At 37.9% G+C, this 21,239-nt stretch overlaps 1 protein-coding gene across 2 annotated transcripts in view; it reads left to right on the forward strand.

The window, feature by feature from the left end:
• Nucleotides 1–21,239, forward strand: part of BARD1 (BRCA1 associated RING domain 1) — a 79,477-nt gene that overhangs the window by 43,261 nt on the left and 14,977 nt on the right. For both annotated transcript variants that reach the window (XM_014843589.3, XM_070489781.1), the window contains exons 7-9: nucleotides 11,665–11,773; nucleotides 17,545–17,677; nucleotides 18,219–18,311. In XM_014843589.3, coding sequence (XP_014699075.3) covers nucleotides 11,665–11,773; nucleotides 17,545–17,677; nucleotides 18,219–18,311 — 335 coding nt within the window. The remainder of the gene's footprint in view (nucleotides 1–11,664; nucleotides 11,774–17,544; nucleotides 17,678–18,218; nucleotides 18,312–21,239) is intronic.

Here is a 21,239-nt window from a genome sequence, read left to right on the forward strand (position 1 = left end):
ATAAGAAAAGAATTAGAAGCATAGAAATAACTATTATGTCTGCTTCCCAATACTTGAGAATTCTTTTAAATATTCTATTCCTTTTATGCTGTTTCTGTGTATTATAACAACAGTTAAAATATGTACGAATTCAGACGTTGGGCAAGTGCAGTTGAATGATTTCTTAGATTTTCACGTCGTTCAGATGAAGCTCTGGGTAAATTGTTTTGCTGTGTCAGGGCACAGAGATGCATTAGTAAATGCTGGCGGCTGCATTTTAAAATTACTATTGTTAAGAGTGTCACAAGCAAGTGCCAAATGTGGCTTTTATATCTTTAATCTATAACTTGGTTCATGTCTCCCTATATATTATTGTATTCTTTAATGAGGTAGTTGAAATGAAAATGCAGGAATTGCCTCTCTGTGCCTCTGTTGCTTCTATAGGTATGGAAGGAGCACACGAAAGTCAGGCTTACTCTGGTTACAGAGGCAGATTGCTTCTGGGTTGTAATTTTTTATAGGTAACCATATAACATAATTGAAAAGCTAATAATGCAGGAATGTGCCGTACCTTGGTGCTGTTAGTCTCGGTCAGTGTGTCTCATAGCCTTTATTTCCCATCTCATGTGATGAGATAGTTGGGGCAAGCTCAAGGGACGCATCTTCTTCTGATTTTGACTTCTCTGTTTTTTTCCACGTGTGCGTACACACACAACATACATACACACATACGCATATTAGGTCCGTGTGTGTGTGTGCATTTATATATATGTGGACCTAACAGATATGACCCTCTTGTGAGTGTGGCAAGCCATTTGATAAGGCAAATGGTTGTTTGGATCAGGTGAGACTGAATAGTTTCCATCCTTGGGTTCTTAAATCAGTCATGACTACTTTAATGAATGTAGCACTGGTCAGGGCATTAGGGAAGCCAGCTTTTATTTGTGACTCCATTATTGACTTTATAGCCTCAGGCAGGTTAATTTCTCTGCCTTGGTGTCTTCACCTATAAAGCATGGGTGATGCCTGCTGCTTTTCTATTTCTTCAGAGCCTAGTATGAGGATTAATGAGCCAAAACACAGGGCCCGCCTTGTGGTTGTACACCATGATTCTTCACCACACTGTGAAGCTTATTAATATACAAACTGTGGGCATGAGGCAGGGAGCGAGTCTGCCTTCACAGGTGCCTTCTCAGATGGATGTGTTGTTTTAAATCGGCTTACCTAGTGAAGTGGCAGGTTTAGGTACATCTATAGCCCAGCACTGTCCAATAGATCTTTCTGCAGTGATGGAAATGCTCTGTATCTGTGCTGAGCACTCAGTAGCCACTAACCATCTGTTGCTATTGAACACTTGAAATGTGGCTGTTGCTACTGAGGAACTGAACTTTAAAATGTATTTTATTTTAAATAATTTAAATAGCCACATGGGCCAAGTGGCTACTGTATTGGATAGCTGGTCAATAGAGTTAGGATCGTGGGGAAGGAGGGTTCATTTGAAGAAAGAGGTTGGGAATGATGTTGGATAGAGGATAGTAAGGCAGCTGTGGGGCAAATGCAGGGGGTGATTTAACCTCGGGTCTAACAGTGTGGGAGCTGTTCCTAAACTTGTTATTCCTCCTTCTCCGACTGTTGGTCATATTAAAGATTTGCTGTTTTTTGTTCTATTTTATAGCAGTAGTTGTTCATCTGAGAGGCTTCACCAGTTTTCTAACTGATCTCTTCTTTGAGGATTACTTTTCTTTAATCATTCTCCAAACTGCAGCCCAAGAGCTTTCAAAAAATACAACTCTGGCCAAATCACTTATTTGCTTAAAACTCTTCACGGGTACTTCTTAATGTTTTTAAAATAAGAATTGACTTCAAAACGTGGTTTATAAGACCGTGGATGGTCTGGTGCTGCCTACACCTGCAGCCTCGTCTTCCCACAGTTCCTCCTGTCCCCTTTCCTTCAAGCATTCTTTGCACTAGCCTTTCTAAATCTTTATTTCCTTAAATGTGCTAGGCTGTTTTGCCTGTTAGCCTTTAAATAGGCCTTCCCTTTGTCTGGAATAGTCATTTTGGTGGCCAGTTTCTCATTCTTTGGGTTTCACGTTAGGTGGCCTTTCCTTCGGGCTGGCTTTCCTGATTCTTTTGTCTGTCTTCGGTGCTTCCTCCCTGTCATCGAACTTAGGTGGCAGTATATTTGCTTCTTATCTTCTTGTTAGGTTGTATGCTCTGTGTACCAAGGATCATGTCTTCCCTCGCAGGTCCTGCCAAGTGCTTCACACGGTCTGCGCCCACATTTGTAGAATGAATTAGTGTTTACATGCATGGAAAGATGGTGTATTTTTTCCTCTCTTTTGATAAAGGGTCAGATGATATGAAAATAGGAATTGCCTCCCTCTGCTCCCAACTTCACTGTAAGTGTGAAGAGAATGTCTAAAACCAAGTTTCCATAAGCTGCTCCTTTTCTAGGGTGGCGGAACTGGTTCCTGGTAGATCTCAGAGTGAATGATGTCTGCTCCCTGGTAAGAATTCTTAGTCTCTTGCGCATCGGGCATCCATAGTATGGTACCGTTTATAGGATCATGGCTACCCAAAGTAATTTCTACAGCCTTGAAATATTTAAGTTCTATTTGTCTTTCTGCCAATGTTCTCTATATTGGCTTTCTAAAGTTGAGTACTGACAGGTGAGAATAGATGAAATTCATTCCTGTGCCTCCTCCATTTGTTTAGGGGAGGATGGGGACTCAGTTGTTCTACTCTTCTTTTTTTGCCTGAAGCTGTTGTTCCATTTAAACCATTAATATCTCAGACTCTAGAATCTGAGTTGGCAAAAATGTTTTCTTTTTTTTCCTCTGCTTGTTACATTACTGTTACTCTTAATGGAATCCTTCTCTTAATAACCGGGACTAGACTCTTCTCATCTCTGAAAGAAGGGTAGGAATCAAAAATGGCAAAAGCTATTCTTCTGTCTCTCCTTCTTTAGGGCTTGGTACTTGAATAATTGAAGTTGTAGATAAGTGGGGTCCTTTCCTTTATTCTAAATTTCTAAATGACATCCCTTAGCTCTAGAACAGACATTTTGGCAAACTTATTACCTCAAGGTTGGAATCTTCTTTTTACTTACATGCTTTCCTTTTCTGAGTCTCCAACGAAATCCTGCTATGTTTCCTCATACTCTCTCCATTGCTTCCTTCACTTCATCTTCTCATTTGTTTCGTCTGCTACTTGTATTCTAGCAGGCGTGAACAGACAGGTACAGCACCAATTATGGTCAGTGTGATACGTGCCCTCATAGGTCAGTGCCCAAGATTCTCTGGAAGTCTAGAGTCGGGGCTGTAAATGTGACTAGAAGACGTCATGAAAGACTTTCTAGAGAAAGCAGCACTTCAGCTGAATTTTGAAGAAGAACAGAGGATGGATTTTGAGAAAGAGGAGATGATGGGTGCTAACATCCACCAAGTTCCACCAACATAAAACCAAGTTCCATTTAGTTCTAGGAGCTTCTGTTAGTGACACAAGACTGGAATGAGAGGGAGGAGGAGGAGGTAAGAGGCCAGAGAAGGTGGACAGGGCAGTGAAAGGCCTTGTGTGCTGAAGAGTTCACATTTTAACTTGAAAACTCCCTCCTCCATGCTGGACGGGAAGCTCAGTACAGAGCTGTGTCCAGTGATCCAGGGGAGGAGTGAGAGTCTGAATTAAAGTAGTGACGGTAGGGATGGGAGGTGGAGTGGAGAATTAGGTAATTTTATCAATTTATTTCTTCACGTGAAGTTTGATTTACTGTATTAAGTTTCAACTTAGGGTTTTGATTGAAATTGGTAAGTGTATAGATTATAGTAGGTTTAATAAAGTTGATTTCTCACTCAGGACCATGGTATGTTTCTTTGTTTAAGCATTCTGTTATACATCTTAGTAAAGCGTTAAATCTGTTTCATATGTGTGCATATATACACATGCACCTATTTATTGAGATTATTCTAGGTATTTGGTTCTTTTGTTGCCCAGGTGAACTGGATGTTCTATTAATAAATATAACTTGTTCCTGATGTATAGGAAAGCTGTTTATTTTAGTACTTTTCTCTTAGATCTAGTCAACATCTAATTCTGAGGATCTAATTATCGTTTATTAACTTTCACTTCTTACTGCATTTGTCAAAGTTTCCAGAACAATAGTATAAAATAATGGTGATAGTTGGCATACTTGTTTTATTCTCATTTTTGAAAAATATTAATTGTAGGTTTACAGTCAATATTAAAATTAATATTAAAAATAAAGATCTTCCTTTCAGTTAATTTACAATTTTTTAACAAGATTGTATTTCATTTTATTAAATGATTTTCAGCTTATACTGAGATGATCTTAGACTTTTTGCCTGTTGATGGTGTTAATAAATTTTTAAATATTAAACCATGTTGTGTTCCTGGGGCAAACTTAACTTAGTGTAGTATGTTGGTGTTTAAACAAGTACCTCAGTTTGCTAGGGTTTTATTTAGGATTTTTGTATTTGTAGTTATAAGTTAAAATGATTAGTAGTTCTCTTTTTCGCTTTTGCCCTCAGGTTTTGATATTAGAGTTATACTCATAGCTTCTTAAGGCAGGCTGGGTGCTTCCACCTCCTCTGGTCTCCGAAACATGAGTGGAGTCTCTTACAGAAATACCCCTTCCCCCCGACCCCGGCACAATGTTATCGACTTTGATAATTTGCATATTGTATAATATTTGGAGAGTTCTCCAGTTTTGTTGCTGGTAGTTATCTCTCTGAAATACTAATGTATTAATAGTAGACTGTAGATACTAAGGAGAAAATGGACTTTTTTGTTATTGAGTTTATTTTTAAATAGTCCCTGTGGACTATAAAAATAAAGTTTGCCTATTTTGCTCTTTCATCTGAGGCTGTGATCTTTAGGAGGGTGCCCATGAAGATCATCTTACTGATGCTTAGCAAAGGGCACACCAATGAGACAGGGTCTGAGAAGAAGTACTGTCCTTACTATATTTCTCGTATGTATCTCAGAGTGTCTCAAACTCATAAAGCTTCAGGTCTTCCTTTATATATTTTTTAGTCAAATGTTGTGATAGTCTTTGGGTACTGAATGCTAAAAAATGCTATCTTTGTTTCCACATCCTTCAGGGCCCTGTAAGCCAAAGTAGGCCTGTAAGCCAGCACCGGACGTACCCGTTGCTTTTCATTGCACTATAGACATAAAGAAGTGATGGTTAATGGAGTTCATATTGAAAGCATGTTTGATAGAAGGCGCACGTCCTCACACCAAATGTAGATTCTTCTTACTCAACATTTGGTGTATTTTGATTGACTTAAACCTTTTCTGCTACTGTGAGAATTTTAGTTTGAATTAGTTCAATTGAGGGTAAAGCAAACTTGTAAAGAGGAGTAAAGATTTTTATAACTTAGCCCTGGGAGAGAAGAAAACCTGAGATGAAGGAAATGCAGCCTTAGAGTTGTTCTTGGATGTCTTTGGAAGAGAGGAAAGCTTGTATTCGAGGGCTAAGGGATCCAGGTTAGAAAATTCTATATTCTGGTATGTTCTGGTATTAAGTTGTCATGAATGGTGCTAAGACCATATGACTTTAAATATTGGAGAGAAGGCTCAAGAACTATCTTTTCAGTATATTTATAGAATGTAAGCGAGAACATTTTTATAGCTCAGGAGGTAGGGAGAGTCAACAACTCAGAAATATAATTAGGTGTTGAATGTCTGTGGAAGACCAGGCATAGGAAAAGAAAGAATGGAGTATTATTTACTGCAAAGCCAGGTGAATTTAAAAGCATCTTATTGAATACTGGTGGAGGGAAATCTTGAAACCTTATAAGACAAGGCATGATAACTAAACCCCACATCCATTCTAATTAGATATATTATTGATACTCTTTATCTGCCATCTTCATTACTTACTTTAAGAAATACAGGACTTTCACGGGTCACCAGTGAAGGCGCCTCAGCCCATTTTTCTCCCACAGAGGCTGTGATCTTCAACTATGGATTTTCCTACTGCAAGGAGTATGGGTCTTAAGTCTTTCTGATTATAGAGGGAATATGTGTACAGTAGAAGGCTATATATCTACTCCAGACTTTATCTTTTGTTTTGATTTAATTTTAATGTTCTAACACCTTGCTGTTTTTTTTAAGTCACATTTTATTTAAAATACTTTCTAATATGCTTTGAGCTTTTGCTGTGCAAACTGGCATTTTTAAAATGCATCTTGCATTTGAGTACAGTATTAATTCATTTAACTCTGAATTTACTTGTGCTTTGTATGAGAAACTTACCTCTTATGAGCTAAAATAGGAGTCCCATTGCCCATGAGGGAAAATTAGAGCCTCAGGTAATGAGAAAAAGGTTCATATCTTCTATATATACTTCTTTGTTGCCTGTTGCCTGAGAATACTTATATTGATAACTGTTCAAAACCTCATCAGCTGTCTTTCTTCACCACTGCCTTCTCTGCATCCCAGTGTGAACCTAAAACGAAAACTCCTGCAGTCACGTCAGAACCATTTTGGGTGTATGCAGAATGTCATAATGTCATTTGTCCTTTTTCTTTTTTAACAGATATGTAGAGTTTAGGATTTAGTACTTGGTCTGTCATTAACAGAGTTTTCCGTGCAAGGATCTAGAATTCTTAATTAGAAAATATTATATGGACCATTGGACCTATTAATTGTCCCATTGCCCTAGTTAATTTTTTAAAAATTAATCTCCTATAACAGAGATAATTTATGTGTTATAGCTTTTAAAAAAACAAGTTGCTCTTTTGAATTTCTGTGCTTTTTCCTCTTCCACAGCAAGCCAAATGACTTAAAAAATTAAAGTGTATGTGTTTGCAATTTCATGTTTATTCATAAGGGGTTACATTCACGGACTGCCTTAGTATCCTGTTGTGCATGATAGGGTTAGCATTCATAAAAATGCCGTCCCACATGTGTGTTTGGGATTCAACGATCTGTGTGTGCAAGTGCAAGTTTAAATTTGCCCGTCTTTCCTCCTGCCCTTTTACTAGTGGTGAAACTCACCTCGGGCATCGTTGTAGGTGGGAGGCTGCCATATCTTTCTTGAGTAGAAAAGGACATTAAAGGATTCTACTCAATTCTGAGCTCTGCCCTTGGGGTGAAGCTGAGACATTGAGCACCGCAACTTAATCCTTTAGTAAGTGCTTCCTTTTCATCAGTCTGAGTGATCCAAAAGAAACCTAGTGAGGAAAAGGATTTTCAAAGTCATCTGGTTGATGCTCTCTCTTTACATTGAACCATACAGGAAAATGAAAATCTACTCCTATTTTAATGTTGCTGAGAAACTAGGCTTCTGTACTTTCCCTTAGTACACATCCAAATTATCCTTTCAAAGCATGCATGAAAGGCATCATCAAATTGGCGAAAATGAAGAGAAGAGGTGAACGCTCCAGGTGTAATGTATGTTCCCTCATCTTCATTCTGTATCTGTCTTCCAAAAATGAAAATATAGTAATATTAATAGCAGGCACTTACTGAGTGTTTACTGTCTACTAGGCACTATTTTAAGTGCTTTTTGTTTTTTTCTTTGTTTGTTTGTTTCTTTCTAAAGACCCAGTACATGGTTGTATATTCTATTTGTAAGTCCCTGTAGTTCTTCTCTGTGAGCCACTTCCACTGCTTGGCAACTGACAGGTGGTGCGGTTCCATGACCAGGAAACGAACCCTGGGCCGGAGCAATGAGAGTGCCAAACTTTAACCACTCTGCCGTCCGGGCTGGCTCTAAATGCTTTTGATGTCTTAATTTATTTGGTCCTTGCAACAATCCTGTGAATATAGATGAGGAAAGAGAGGCACAAGAGGTTAAGTAACTCATCTAAAGTCACACAACTCCTGAGTGGTTAATGATCATGTAAAATGTTTCAGTAACCAGAAAAAACCAACATTTTTAGGATTTAGTTTAGATAAAAGCATATTATCTATATGTAATTATGTGGGATTCACTGAATTATAGGGGACTTTGTTGAGTAGGGCGTTGAGGGAACTGAGCTGTCAGAAGTGGTGCCTGTGAAAGGTGCTAACATGCTGTTGTGCTCTACATGTGTGATCAGCGGTGAAGATGTCGATGGTTTCCAATATTCGGAGAATAGTTTTAATTGTATTGGTGTCGCATGGACCCATGTAGTTTAACTCGTACACCCTGTGCCTTTCTGACTTCACAGCTACGTACTGTTTTTGTCTCTAATGACCGTTGCTTTAGGCCTGATTATTCATCAGTTTTCCATATTGTATTTGGCTCTGACACACGAGCATACAGCGATTAGACTCTTCAGCCTTAATAGAAGGCTTTCTTCCATTAATTCCATCCATTTCAACAATCGCGCTGCTTAACCCCACGGACCCTTCACATTCATGCCCCACATTCCGGTTTCTCATCTCGAGCTCAAGGCCGTCTTGTTTGCTGACGTGTGCTCTTTGCCTCCTTCGGGATCCCTCTCACGTCTCACCTCATACTTGGGCTTTAGTTTCCACTTTAGCACTTCTATACTCATCTCTTGAATGAGTATTTGTTCTCAGTAGGATTGCAAGGACAGGGTTGTCTGAGTCTAGGTACCCCTCCACAATACCTAGTTTAAGTGTTAAGGCTTTAGGTTAAAATATGTCAGGAAATAGAAAGCATACTATATTTAAGAACATTTAGAAAAAATCATTCTGTAAGTTCCCTTGGTAACCCATTTGAATAAATAGCAAATTAAATCATTGGTATGTATTCAGAATCCATGATGTTGCAGTAAATCTAAAAAAGTCTTCTTTCCTATGTAGTAATGGAGAATAACTGACTTTCACTGTCTTCAATTAATAATCTGTCACATTGATAGTCCCTTGTGCAAGTGACAACATGTGATTTTTCCTCTATGTATTACCTATTTTTAAAAAAAGAATAAATTTAATTATGTACATTTTAAACTGATTTTTCACACCAAGTCTGTAAGCAAAGTATTAATTCATTCAAATATATCATTATGGGGAAAAAAGTTTTATGACTTTTTTGTGCCTACATTATAGACGAGAAATCTTAACGTGTGCCCTGTCTTCTCTTGCTATGGTGTTTTGAAGCAAAACTAGTGTCTAATTCCAAATTTCAGTGGTCCACAACAAAGCCAAAATGCACCAGGATTTCATAGACTCCATCTCCCATGCTATAGGGCTGAGGTTTGGCTGATTATCTTTCAGTCTGTAGCATTTGTAATGTGCCGTTCTCCAGTAGCAATAAGGGGGCCTAAGGGTTTTAGCGACTGTGTGTATAAGCAGAAGCTGTCCGTAATCCCTGTGGAGAAACCACATGTTTAAAGACCACATGAGGTAGTAAGCCATGTAGTAAAGACTCTAAATGTAAATTAGAATCTTTCTAATCATTTTATGAAGCTGTTCTTTAGATGGTAAAAGCATCTTACTTGTTCAGACCATTGTTTTATTGGTTATTTTTTGGTTCAAAGTCCTCACTAGCTGATGGTGATACTTTAGGAAGTACTTTCATGTGACAATCTTTCATGTTGTCATAGTAGACTTCTATTTGTATTTGTGTAAAATAGCTATACTATAGTTACTGAGCATTACAGTGCATTTGATTGGGCTCTTAAATTTTATTTCTTTGAAGTGTAAAATCTGCATTTATCTTTGTGAAAACGTCCTTATGTATGCAGTGATTTTTTGATGGCATATAGTGTGGCTTTTTTATTGTTTATTCATTTGTGTACTTGGTGGTGTAAGATCTAGAATATTGGTTCTTAGACTTCTAATTTTTGATTGTCATATTACAGCATATGTGTGCAAGGAGATTGTGTATTTGGCATGTGGGCATAATAATTTAGAGAATGAAACTGAGAAGCATCATGTGTAGTAAATGAGATCAGCTACCCTTTGAAGCAAGCTGATTGTCTGCTCTAAGTGTATGGGTCTTCCCAAATTCCAGCACAGTGACTCGTATCACTTTGTTGTAAATCAGAAAGCTGAAACACAATTGAGGTATTATACCTTGGCTAGAGAAAGACTCTTGCCAGAGGAAGGTTACATGTTATTGGACCTGGCTTAAAGGGGAATCTGAGAATATGAATTTACCAGTGTTTATCCAGCACCGTCCCAAAAAGAAAGAGTGGCTGAACCTGATAGTCATGAATAGCAGTCATTAAAGAAACATTTGCAAGACTGGGGATTCCCTTCTTTCCTTAATCCACTAGCCTGTTTTTCCTGCTAAGCCATCGAAACATCTTTCTCCAAGGTTGTCAATGGCCTTGTCTCTAAACCCAATAGATGCTGTATCCCTCATCTGTGCACCCTCCATGGAGCCTCAAACAGCTGGCAGCTTCCTCCTTCCTCTTCCCCTGCTGATTCACTGTTTCTTCCCAGATCTTTTTCTATGCATTCAACACAAATTGAAAAACTGGTATTGTACTATGTTTATCATTTTATATCCTGTTTAGCACATTGCATTTTCACATGAACTTTAATGGCCATTATATGGATATACGATAATCTTAAAAACCATAAAGGATTATAAGAGAAATGCTCATAGAAAACTTTTGGAGACAGTATAATATATTAAAATTATTTTGAAACCATATGTAAGGAAGTGGAATGGTAGACAAAAGTCATAATTTTAACAAGTTACTTATAATTGAAAGACTAATGATGGGCAATATTGAATATTAGTGGAATAAACAAGGAAAATGTGACTTTTCTCAAGTCATTGGAACCTCTCTCTCTCTGTTTTCTCATCTACGAAATAGCAGTCGTACTGGATCTCTAAAGTCTTGTCCAGTGTACTGTTCTGTGGCTTTTGAATTAATACCTGCTGAGAGGTCTGCATCAGCTTGTTCTCTGAACCATACCACTTTGTTCTGTGATGGCTGTGACTATTATAGATTATAGGGTGTCTACTTATTAAAATTTTTTTTTTTTTTGAGTAAAATTAGCCCTGAGCTAACATCCACCTCCAACCCTCCTCTTTTTGCTGTGGAAGATTGTCACTGGGCTAACATCTGTGCCGGTCTTCCTCTTTTCTGTGTGTGTGGGACGCTGCCACAGCATGGCTTGATGAGCGGTGTATAGGTCTGCACCCAGGATCTGAACTGGTGAATCCCAGGCCAGTGAAGCAGAGCGTGCAGACTTAACTGCTGCACCACTGGGCCGGCCCCTGAAATTAATTTTAAAAGTGCCCTGTTCACTACTTTGTTAAATTCTTTGTTGTGGGGCATGGTTTTCCTTCTAGTGGATCTAAATGCCTAGCCTATGAATTTATCTAATTTCTGTATTTGTTTATATAGACTACAGAGCCTATAATAGCTACAGTAAATGGTTTTTATTTGCATTTGAAACCATCTCACCCATAGTGATTAATGATTATGAGGCTATGTTTTAAAATATGAATATGAATGCAGAAGAATGCAGAGTTGTGAAAAATTCGTATGTTAGTAGCAATATAGTCAATTAAAAATGCTCCCTGTAATGGTCTTGTTTCAAATTGAAATTTCACGTCTTTTTTCCATTGAATTCAGCAGCTTATGTTACTTGATCCTTATGCCTTACATGTATTCAGAGTCATTTATTTTAGTAAAAATTGTATATTATTGAGGAAGTTGAAGAAATTGTTCCATTAGTGCATCCATTTAGTTAAGAATCAAGTCGTACATTTTATTTGCTTAAACCTATCTGTACTTATTTTACCAGTAACATATTTGGTCTGCGGCCTGTGGATTATGCGGACAGTGAAAATATGAAATCGCTGTTGCTGCTCCCGGAGAAGAATGAATCATCATCAACTAGCCGTTGCTCAGTAGTAAGTATGGATTTAGCTTTGGGAAATTTATGTCTTTTATTGAAATTGGTTATGAAAGGAACATAATAGAAAAATTTCCAGTTAGCAAATTGCTTTCATTCACCAAACAATTATTGAGCACTTCCTGTGTATTAGCTACTGTGAATTCAAAGACATAATCAGAATAAATCTATCAACAAATATTTATTGACCCTCCTCCATATCTTAGGCAGCACTCATACCACAATAAACATGACTGATAGAATTTTATTCTCGAGGAGCTTGCAATCTAGTGAGAGAAAGGAGAAAGACAGACTGTCAATACATAAACTAATATCAACAAAAACTTTCAGGACCTTCTAAATGAGTGCTTTGAAGAAGGTTCTGTAGAGTGTACTTGAGTGGGGGTTGTGGGCTCCAGAAAAGGCACTGCTGTAGTGAGGGGCCTTGAGGAGAGACCTTAAAGAACTGATGTTTGACTGGAAACCTGAATGATGAAGAGGAGGCATCCAGGTGAATAGCTGGAGGACAAGTGTTTCAAGCAGAGGGAACACCAGTGTATAGGCTCCTCAGTGGATGAGCTCAGAGTGTTGGAAGGTTAGAGAGAAAGTCATTATTGATGGTGACTAGTGAGTGTCAAAGATTAATGGGAGACCACTGAAAGGATTTAAAGCATGGGAATGATAGGATTTGGTTTATGCTTTAGAAAGTTCCCTCTGCTCCTTTGTAATAAAGAGACTGCAGGGTTGGGGCAAGAATGAAAGCAAAGAGACCACTTGGGACTGTTCATTGGAGATTATGAGAAGTAATGAGGTTTAGTATATATTTTTGAGTTAATGACAACAGAACTTTCTGATGGATTATGTATGAAGTGTGGAGAAAGAGTAGAATTAGTATGATTTTAGCAGTAGAATAGATGGTGGTGCCATTTGTTGCTGTGGGGAAGGAAAGCAGTAGTTCTCTTTGCCAATGTTATGTCTATAAGGCATCGAATGGTGATGCTGAACAGGCGTTGGATAGGTGCTTCTGTAGCTGAGGAGAGAGGTACACGCTAGAGATAAAGTGGAAAGAATGACTATTCCTTGGGAAGCTAGAGTTTAGTTGGTATATAAATGTAAGAGAATTTCTTATGTACTGTCATAAATTTATAATAGGAGCCATAAAAATGTACAGTAGAATCATAGAGAAGGAAGAAGCTGACTTCAGGAGGGATCTGAAGAGCCTCACAGAGAAGGTGGCAAAGGTGTCTAAACCTTGAAAGGTGAAAGTTTTAGCAAAGTATCGAATGGAATGCTGTTGGCTGTAAATAACAGAAAATTCTTACTCAAATGCTTAAAGACAGTGTACTATCTTATTTAAAGTAATCTCCATGTAGGCTAGCTCTCCATTTGGGGAGTTGAGCAGGTAAGTGGCTGCACCAGAGACCCAAAATCTGGCTGTCTTTCTACTTTGCCCTCTTCAGCTTGGTGGCTCTGACCTCAGTAATCTCCCTACTAGTGGTTATAGGGTGATTGCCATAATTCTGGGTATGACAGTGTCCAGCATTACAAGAAGGACTAAAGCCTTCCCAGACGCCTTCCAGTGGACTTCCTCTTATGTCATATTGGTCAGAACTGATCACATAGCAGTTTTGACATACTTCATGATTGAAGATAGGGTTAGTCCTTGAAGAGTGGATATCTGAACAGAATTCGGCTTCTGTTAGTATGGAGGAAGTGAGGAATGGATTTTCGTTGGAAAGTTTAGGTGAGAGGAGCATAAGACATGTTAAAGAGGAATTAAGGGTAAAGAGGTAGGTTGGGATCAGGTTGTAAAGGGTCTTGAAATCCCTGGGGAGAAGTTGAGCCTTTATTTCCCTGGTTCATAGGGCACCCTCAGTGTTTTCAAATGGATTGGCACTGCGCAGAGGGTAGTTGGCAGTGGGATGAGACTGAAGACTTGTTAGGAGGCTGCTGCAGTAGAGTCCAGGTGTGAAATGGTGAGGACTGGACCCATAGGTGGTGGTAGTGATGTGGGGATGGAGAGAAGAAGAGGCGTTTAGAGAGAGAGGGTTGGTGGACTCACTGTATCTTAGCAACTGCTCAGATGGGGAAAAATAAGAGAAAGGGGTGAGCTGAGGTCTAGGACCATTCAGGGAACACTGTCTGTCTGGTAAGAGCAGTGGAGTAGTGATTGATGCCATTGTTTAAGATACGGAGGCCACCCACGGTATGTAGAGTTTGATGTGGGCATAGAATTTGTCACGGGTAGTTGCCTTTATGCTTTGAAACTGTACCTTCTGCTCTAGACTTCAGTCCTGTAAGTGTGCTCCATGCTATAGTTTTGGTAGTGAACTGGAAGGGAACCTAGAAATCAGCAGGTTAATTATCTCATTTTACAAATGAGAAAGCTGAGACCTAGTATGATTTGCCCAGGGTTAAGCATCCTAAAAAAATTTTTTTTTGGAGTGGATCAATTAGAACTCAGATTTCTTAAATCTTAGGTTGGTACCCATTTGGTCTAACCATATGTTACAACTATAAATTGCCATTTATTTTATTCACTTGGACTTGAACTCTTCTGGCAGAACATAGCATAACTAAGTTGTCATTTGCCAATGTTCCTTTTATGTAAAAGCTGGAGAGGATTATTTTAAGGCGTCAAAAATAAAGATCTCTTTATGGTATTCTTGTAGTGTGGGGATGGCAGTGCCCTTCAGAAAGAGGAAAGTGATTATCCTTCTCTCAATTCAACTCTCCAAATACTATTGCTTTGTATTAAATGTAAGAAATCTATACTTTCTGCATGTCACATGGACATGGCTTGTCCCCCGTCTTAATGGGAGATGCTCGACTAAGGAAAAGATAATGAATGATAACAACTACTAAGTTGGAAGGGTTGTTTCTTTATGTGTAGTCCTGGAGATCTAAGCTCTGGCGCTTGCCTTTCCCCAGCCACAAGCAGACTCCCCTTCACTCATTCTTTTTCAGCCACATGGGCTGCCTTCCTGTTTCCTGAAGCCCCCCTCATCCTCTCCTTGCAAGTCCTTAGCACTAGCCGTTTTCTCTGCCAGGAGCAAATGTAGGGCGCCAGGCGAACACGTGGCATGCTTCCTCACTCCCTTCAGATGTGACTGCAGTGTGGTCTTATCAGAGCGATCTCTGTACAGCTGTATTACTCTGTACTCTGTACTCCCCTGCTTTATTCTACCGTACTACTTATCATCTGACCTAATTCTTTTTTGTTTTTATTGATTTTCTTTCCTCCAAACTAGAATATAAACTATGTGAGGGCAGGGACTTGCCTCTCTTGTTTACTGCAGTGGCCTCAGCACTGAGAGTAATGGCTGGCAGATAGTGGGTGCTCAGTCAGTGGATGTCGAATGCATGAATGAGCACCGGGGGCCCTTCCTGATGCGTGCTTGCCCCTGAGATGAGCACAAGTGCTTGGTAGCTGAGTCTGAAATCCTTCACTCAGTAATTCCCAGGCCATCCTGGGAACTGCTGCAGGAGAACGTGCAGAAGGGAAGGGGTGCTGTGTGGGCAGGATTTGAAGTCGTCTGCTGCCCATTGAGAATTTTGTTTCCAATAAGATGAATGGTTGTTGGAAAGCACTGCCTTAAATCTGAGAAGCAGTCTCTGAGCAGAAAGACTTGAAAAGCAGCTTGCCATGCTCATTGTGTGATTTCTCGCCCTTCTTCCCTTTGAGCAGCCTGTTTATCTTTTGTATTCTGTCTATAGTTTTTTAAATATTAATTTTGATCAACTCAGAATAACTAATTTATCTAAGAAAAAGTTCCAGATCTAATTATTCCTTAAATGAGAGTTTGTTTAATGCCACTGTGCACAGTATCTAATCTCTGCAAATAAGGTGTTGACCCCTCAGGATGTTTTTTGAGCACCTTCGGAACCTCATGCTTCTGAGACCGCTGCTTATTCAAATCAAGTGCCGCCTGCCCCCTGTGTCAGACACGTGGCCTTGGCAGCTGTTTGCTTTGTGTGGTTTTTTTAAATAGCATTCCTTAACTGCAAGAAATTAGTGCCAGTTTCTATTTTTTATTCAAATTTAAAAACTATGATAGGAAAATTCTTGACCCACTTTGGTGTTTTCCTTGGATTGGTGGAAATAGTATCCTATGCTATATTTAGAACTGATATCTTTTCACTGTTTTGTACAGAGAGCTAATTTAGGTGAAGTGGAGTTACATAAATGGAAAAGTAATGTGTTCAATTTAGAGCTATTTTTGTGGCACTTATTTGTATAACTGACACGAATGTTTAAAATGCTGTTTTTTAGTATTATCATCATATAGTAATTGAATGATCCATAAAGTACACTGAATCATTTTCACGTTATGGAGTGTTTACAGTGTTTGGGTTGGACATGGTTACATCATCTTAGAGTTTAGTGCCTAGGAAAGATACATGGATAGAAATGTGTTGTAAATATGTGTGTGGCGTACATAGCATGGCCAGTAAAACCTTTGCACCTTGAACCTTAGAGGAATAAGTAATTCAGGAAGCTGAACTTTGAAGTGCTGAATCTTGCCATTTAGAAAAACTTTTTATAAACGTATTTTTAAAAAATATATACATACTTGCTTATTAATGCATAGTAGAATCTCATTTAATATACTTTGAGTGAATGAATCTTGAGATCATGTGTTTAGAGATGTAGCCAGCAGTTTCCATGTAATATTGCAGGCATTGGACTGGATAAATTAAATTCTCTCTACTCTGATATTTGAAGTGAATATTTAAATACCAACCTTCTCCAGTCTAGTTGCTGAACTGTACTGGTGATTACTCCTGCAGTGTTTCACTCATGTTCTTCAGAGCTTCTGAAAGCCCACATGTCTGTATGCATACACGCTCACGCGTAGGAGGGCCCCGTGTCTTGTATTTGAAGATTGAAGTGTGTGGCTTTCGATCTTTTGTACAGTACTGCTGATTCACCTTCCCATTCTCTGCTGGCTCATTGTTTTTCTCCTGTCAGGTAGCTTTTGGCTAACTCTTCCTCCAATTCAATTTATTAAATTTCTGTTGACTGCTATTGAAAACACTATCTCAGTGTTTCTTTGAATCTTTCACTTCCAATCTCTAATACTATCCATGGGTACCTTCTCTTTACTTTTGGCTTTTTTGTCTCCTCTCAGTTCTAAGTCTTTCTATTAAAGTGAACATATATTAGTCTTTGTTAGAGCGCTTCTTTCCATTTCATGGGCTGCATTGACTTATTGCTGTTGGTGGATCTGATTTAACTCTGATATTCCCTTGTCTGTTTTCATTTTCTTGATTTTGAGAGGTAACTTTCTATGTTAAAAATGTGTTTTCTATCTTTGAGATCAGTGCTGTTCGAGTATTCTTTCATTTTTCAGACAGTCTCAGTTTAAACCAAACAGACCAAGTTGAGTTTAACTGTATTGGAATAAGTGAGTGGAGGGGAGAAAGGAAATTGATAATTTTAAGTGAGTGGTTTGGGTTACTTAAAAAAAAAAGGCTTACTGGTGACAGAGTGAAGTTGTAAAACCCTGGAAAGACTGAATTTAGAATCAAGAAACAAGATGCCCTGGGTATGGAGAGCCATCACAAGTAGCATTTTATGGGGGGAAGATAAAGAAATAGAAAAATAGTTATTCAAATGCATTGAGCTTTAAGCTTCAGAGTGACAGTTCAGTGGAAATTATTGGGAATTGCTAGATAGAGTAAGCTAAGGAAAGAAATTCAAGCTTACATCAAGTGAAAGTCATTTAAATAATGTTTTCTCTAGTCTTTCAATGTTTTTAACTGTGGCATCTCCGTTTTCATTAACAGATGAGCACAGGTCAGCACAGGGGTGGACCTCGTGTGCTTATAGGCAGTGGGCTTTCTTCAGAACAGCAGAAAATGCTCAGTGAACTTGCAGCAGTTCTTAAGGCTAAAAAATGTACTGAGTTTGACAGTACAGGTGAGGTTTTTTTAATTTATTTTCGATAGAAAAATTTTTTAAATAGATAATCCCTTTGATAATTTATATGTTGTAACCATTGGGATACGACTGTATATTGTAATAAATCTAAAAGGTTTTTACAGTTATAAACTACTTAGAGGTTTAATTTAGTTAGGAAATGTAAAGTTTAAAGCTTTGCGCATATTTTAAGACAGAACAATGTGTCAGAAGAGCAATTTTGTGAGCTTGCTAATGACAAATAAATTATAATGCAATGTAGTGCTTTAATTCCTTAGTTATAATTTGAAAATAAAAGAAAAATTTGTGTTTGCAACTATGGCTTTAAGATACGTAGTTTGTGATCTGATTTTTTATGTTGGTGGCCAGGTTGAGAATGATACTAAATAAAAGAAGTCTTATACCTAAGTATAAATATTGTTGCCTTAGAAGAAAATTTGTATAAGTTTGTAAAATGTAGACTAACTGATTATGAAAAGCAGACTAGTTAAAAAACTATTTTGGTTTCTATCTCTATTTCTCTTACTTCTTTGTATTCTAGTAACTCACGTCATTGTTCCTGGTGATACGATTCAAAGTACCCTGAAATACATGCTTGGGATTCTCAATGGATGCTGGATCCTCAAATTTGAATGTAAGTGTTGGATTGAGAGAATTACAAAATGAATTAAGTAGAATAATTTCATTTTTCAGAGCGTACTACTGCCAATAACTTTTAAGGAAGTTACGCTAATTTTCTTACCTCTGGTTAGTCACTGCATTTTGAAAAAGCTTCTCATATTAATGGTATCATTTCGATGTTCTTAGTAGATGTCCACAGTATGTTCTGGTTTTAAAATCTTTTTTTCTTGGTGAAATCTGGCCGTTTGTGACAACATGGGTGGTCCTTGAGGGTATGATGCGAAGTGAAATAAGTCAGAGGGAGAAAGTCAAATACCATATGATCTCACTCATAAGTAGAAGATAAAAGCAGCGACAAACACACGTAGCTATGGAGATTGAGTTGGGGGTTACCATAGGGGAAGGACAGGGAGGGCAAAAGGGGTGATTAGGCTCACATGTGAGGGGTTGAACTATAGTTAGTTTTTGGGTGGTGAACATGATGTAATGTACACAGAATTCAAAATATATTACGATGTACATCTGAAAGCTATATAATGTTATAATCCAGTGTTACTGCAATTAACAAAATAAAATTTAAAAATAAATTTAAAAAATCTTTTTTCTATAATAAACTATTTTAATAGAGTAAATGGATTACATAGTAGACTTTTAAGCTTTAGCAATCCATATTACTATTAAATGAGATGTTTAACTTAATGCGACTATGAAACAAAAATAGTTTATTGCTTTCCCTTTCTGATGTCGGAAACTTACCTGTATAACACCCTTTGGCTTTCTTTGCTAATCTAGTATATTTTAGGAAGCTGTTAGGAAATTTAGACTGCCTCGCATCACCTGGTTTAGGGCAGTTACTCCAGCTGTCATCGAAGCCTCCCCTGGAAATGTGTCCCATCACCCTCTTCCTGTTGGTTGTCAACCCCCACCACCTTCAGAGCTGCCTTTCGTCCTCCAAGGTCCCACTTATTTGCTTTTCTTAACCTTAGATTCACCTCGGACTTAAAATAAAATAAAGAAAGCTCATACAGGGTTATTTTCTACTTCTCAGTAACTAAAGTATCTACTTTTGATACGATGGTTAACATAGGACAGTGGAATGACCTTTTCTGTTAACTAGTTGCTTAGCAAAGAATAGTGGCTGCAGTGGGGTTCCCTGGGATGTCTTTGAGGATACAGTTGACTATCTTGATTACACAGTGCTACACGTATGATTGAATTTTATAGATCTGAACACACACTCACACACGAATGCGTGTGTAACTGGTGACCTCTGAATAAGCTCTGTCGATTGTATCAGTGTCAAATTCTTGGTTTTGATATTGTGCTGTAGTTGTGTAAGGTGTTAGCCCTGTACACCGGAGCAAGGATGCATGGGACTTCCCTGTACGTTTCTGTGCAACCTCCTGTGAATCTATAATTATTTCCTATTAAAAAGTTAAAGAAAAAAGAATAGTATTTTTAATGAAACTTTGTTTTTAAGAAGCAAATGATGGATTAGGATTAGTTTTAAAAAACTGTTATGGCTTTGTGCTTTGAAGGTTTTATGGTAGAAATGCTTGATTTATCAAGACCTTAATTGTATTATTAATTTGACCTGTAGTTTGAAATTAGTTTGGTTTGTAGAACAGCTTCCTTTTAGCAATTGATATTCATGTCTTTTTTAAATGCAGCTACCACTTTTCTTGTGACGTTGGTCTCCACGGTGTGGTCTGATCCAGCTAAGTGGCTATGACTGGTGATGCCATGCCATCTGTTGTCATCAGTGTCTGTTATTAGTCTCTGCCAGTCATGACCAGTTTAAGAGATGTGTAAGCAATTGGACCGATTGGCCATTTATGTAGCAAAAAAAGTTTCTCTTTATGTCTCACTCTTATTTTTGAACCTTCTTTTTCCTTTCAAATCTGTGGCAACTTTTACTGGGCCTCACTGTTTAAAAAATTGATTTAAAAATGGTTCCGTGATTGTAGATGCTTTTGTGCTGAACTTGTGCCAGAAACCTTGCCAGTGGTTCTAGGAAGGAGCTGATTTTCATAATAATAAGGTCTCAGTAATAAAGAAGCCGTGTGAAGTTTTGAATGTTAAGGCGTTTACCACTTAACGTTAAGTCTGGTTCTTGTGAATATGCTGAACTTGCATGTGGTTGCATGTCAGACTACATGATTTGTTTCCATAAAATCGCCGTCTTTGAGAAATGGAAGTTTTGTCACTTTAATGGCTTGGCCGTGTCATTTTTATAGAATCACTGATGGGCTTGAGCTGACTTCATAGTGTGCTATTGGTGATTCTCACAGCCGTGAATAAAGTACTCTCATATCAGTGGTTCTTCTAGGATAAAGGATGGATGGAATCTCTTATTGAAGTTTATATCCCCATATTTTCTAATACAAAGTCTAAAGAGAAATAGATTCAGGGTTTGAGACAATTTAAGTAGTTACTGAGTTTATAAAAAGAAAGCAAGAACCCTCAAATACCTTCTTTTCTAATATATATTTCTCACAGTTTCTATATTGTTCTTAGCGTCAGGCAGCTCAGTTTGATTTAAAAAAATGTTCAGAGCTTTTCAAAACTAGTTGAAAACCATCTATATTAAAGAATGATGAAGTGGACCAAAGCTTTCAAAATTAATTGTAAAGATTGATGACTTTCTAAAAGTAGATCTTATATTTGAGGATATCCATTAGCTTGCTGGTAGACAAAACCTTTACTGGCTTAGCTATATAGAGACTTTAATATTGATTTCTTATGGTATTTTCTAGTAACCAAGTAAATTCAAGAGGAAATTTTATCTAAGCTTTCTCTGTAGATAATTGACTCATTTAACAAATTAAACAAATTTAAACAAATTAGAAAAAGAACTATACAAAACAATTTGGATCCATTGGATCTAAATTTGACTATTGGAAGTTTTCTGTTTAAACGTGTTTTGTCTTAATTAATTGAT

Source organism: Equus asinus, chromosome 19 (assembly GCF_041296235.1).
Source record: "Equus asinus isolate D_3611 breed Donkey chromosome 19, EquAss-T2T_v2, whole genome shotgun sequence".
Lineage (NCBI taxonomy): Eukaryota > Metazoa > Chordata > Mammalia > Perissodactyla > Equidae > Equus > Equus asinus.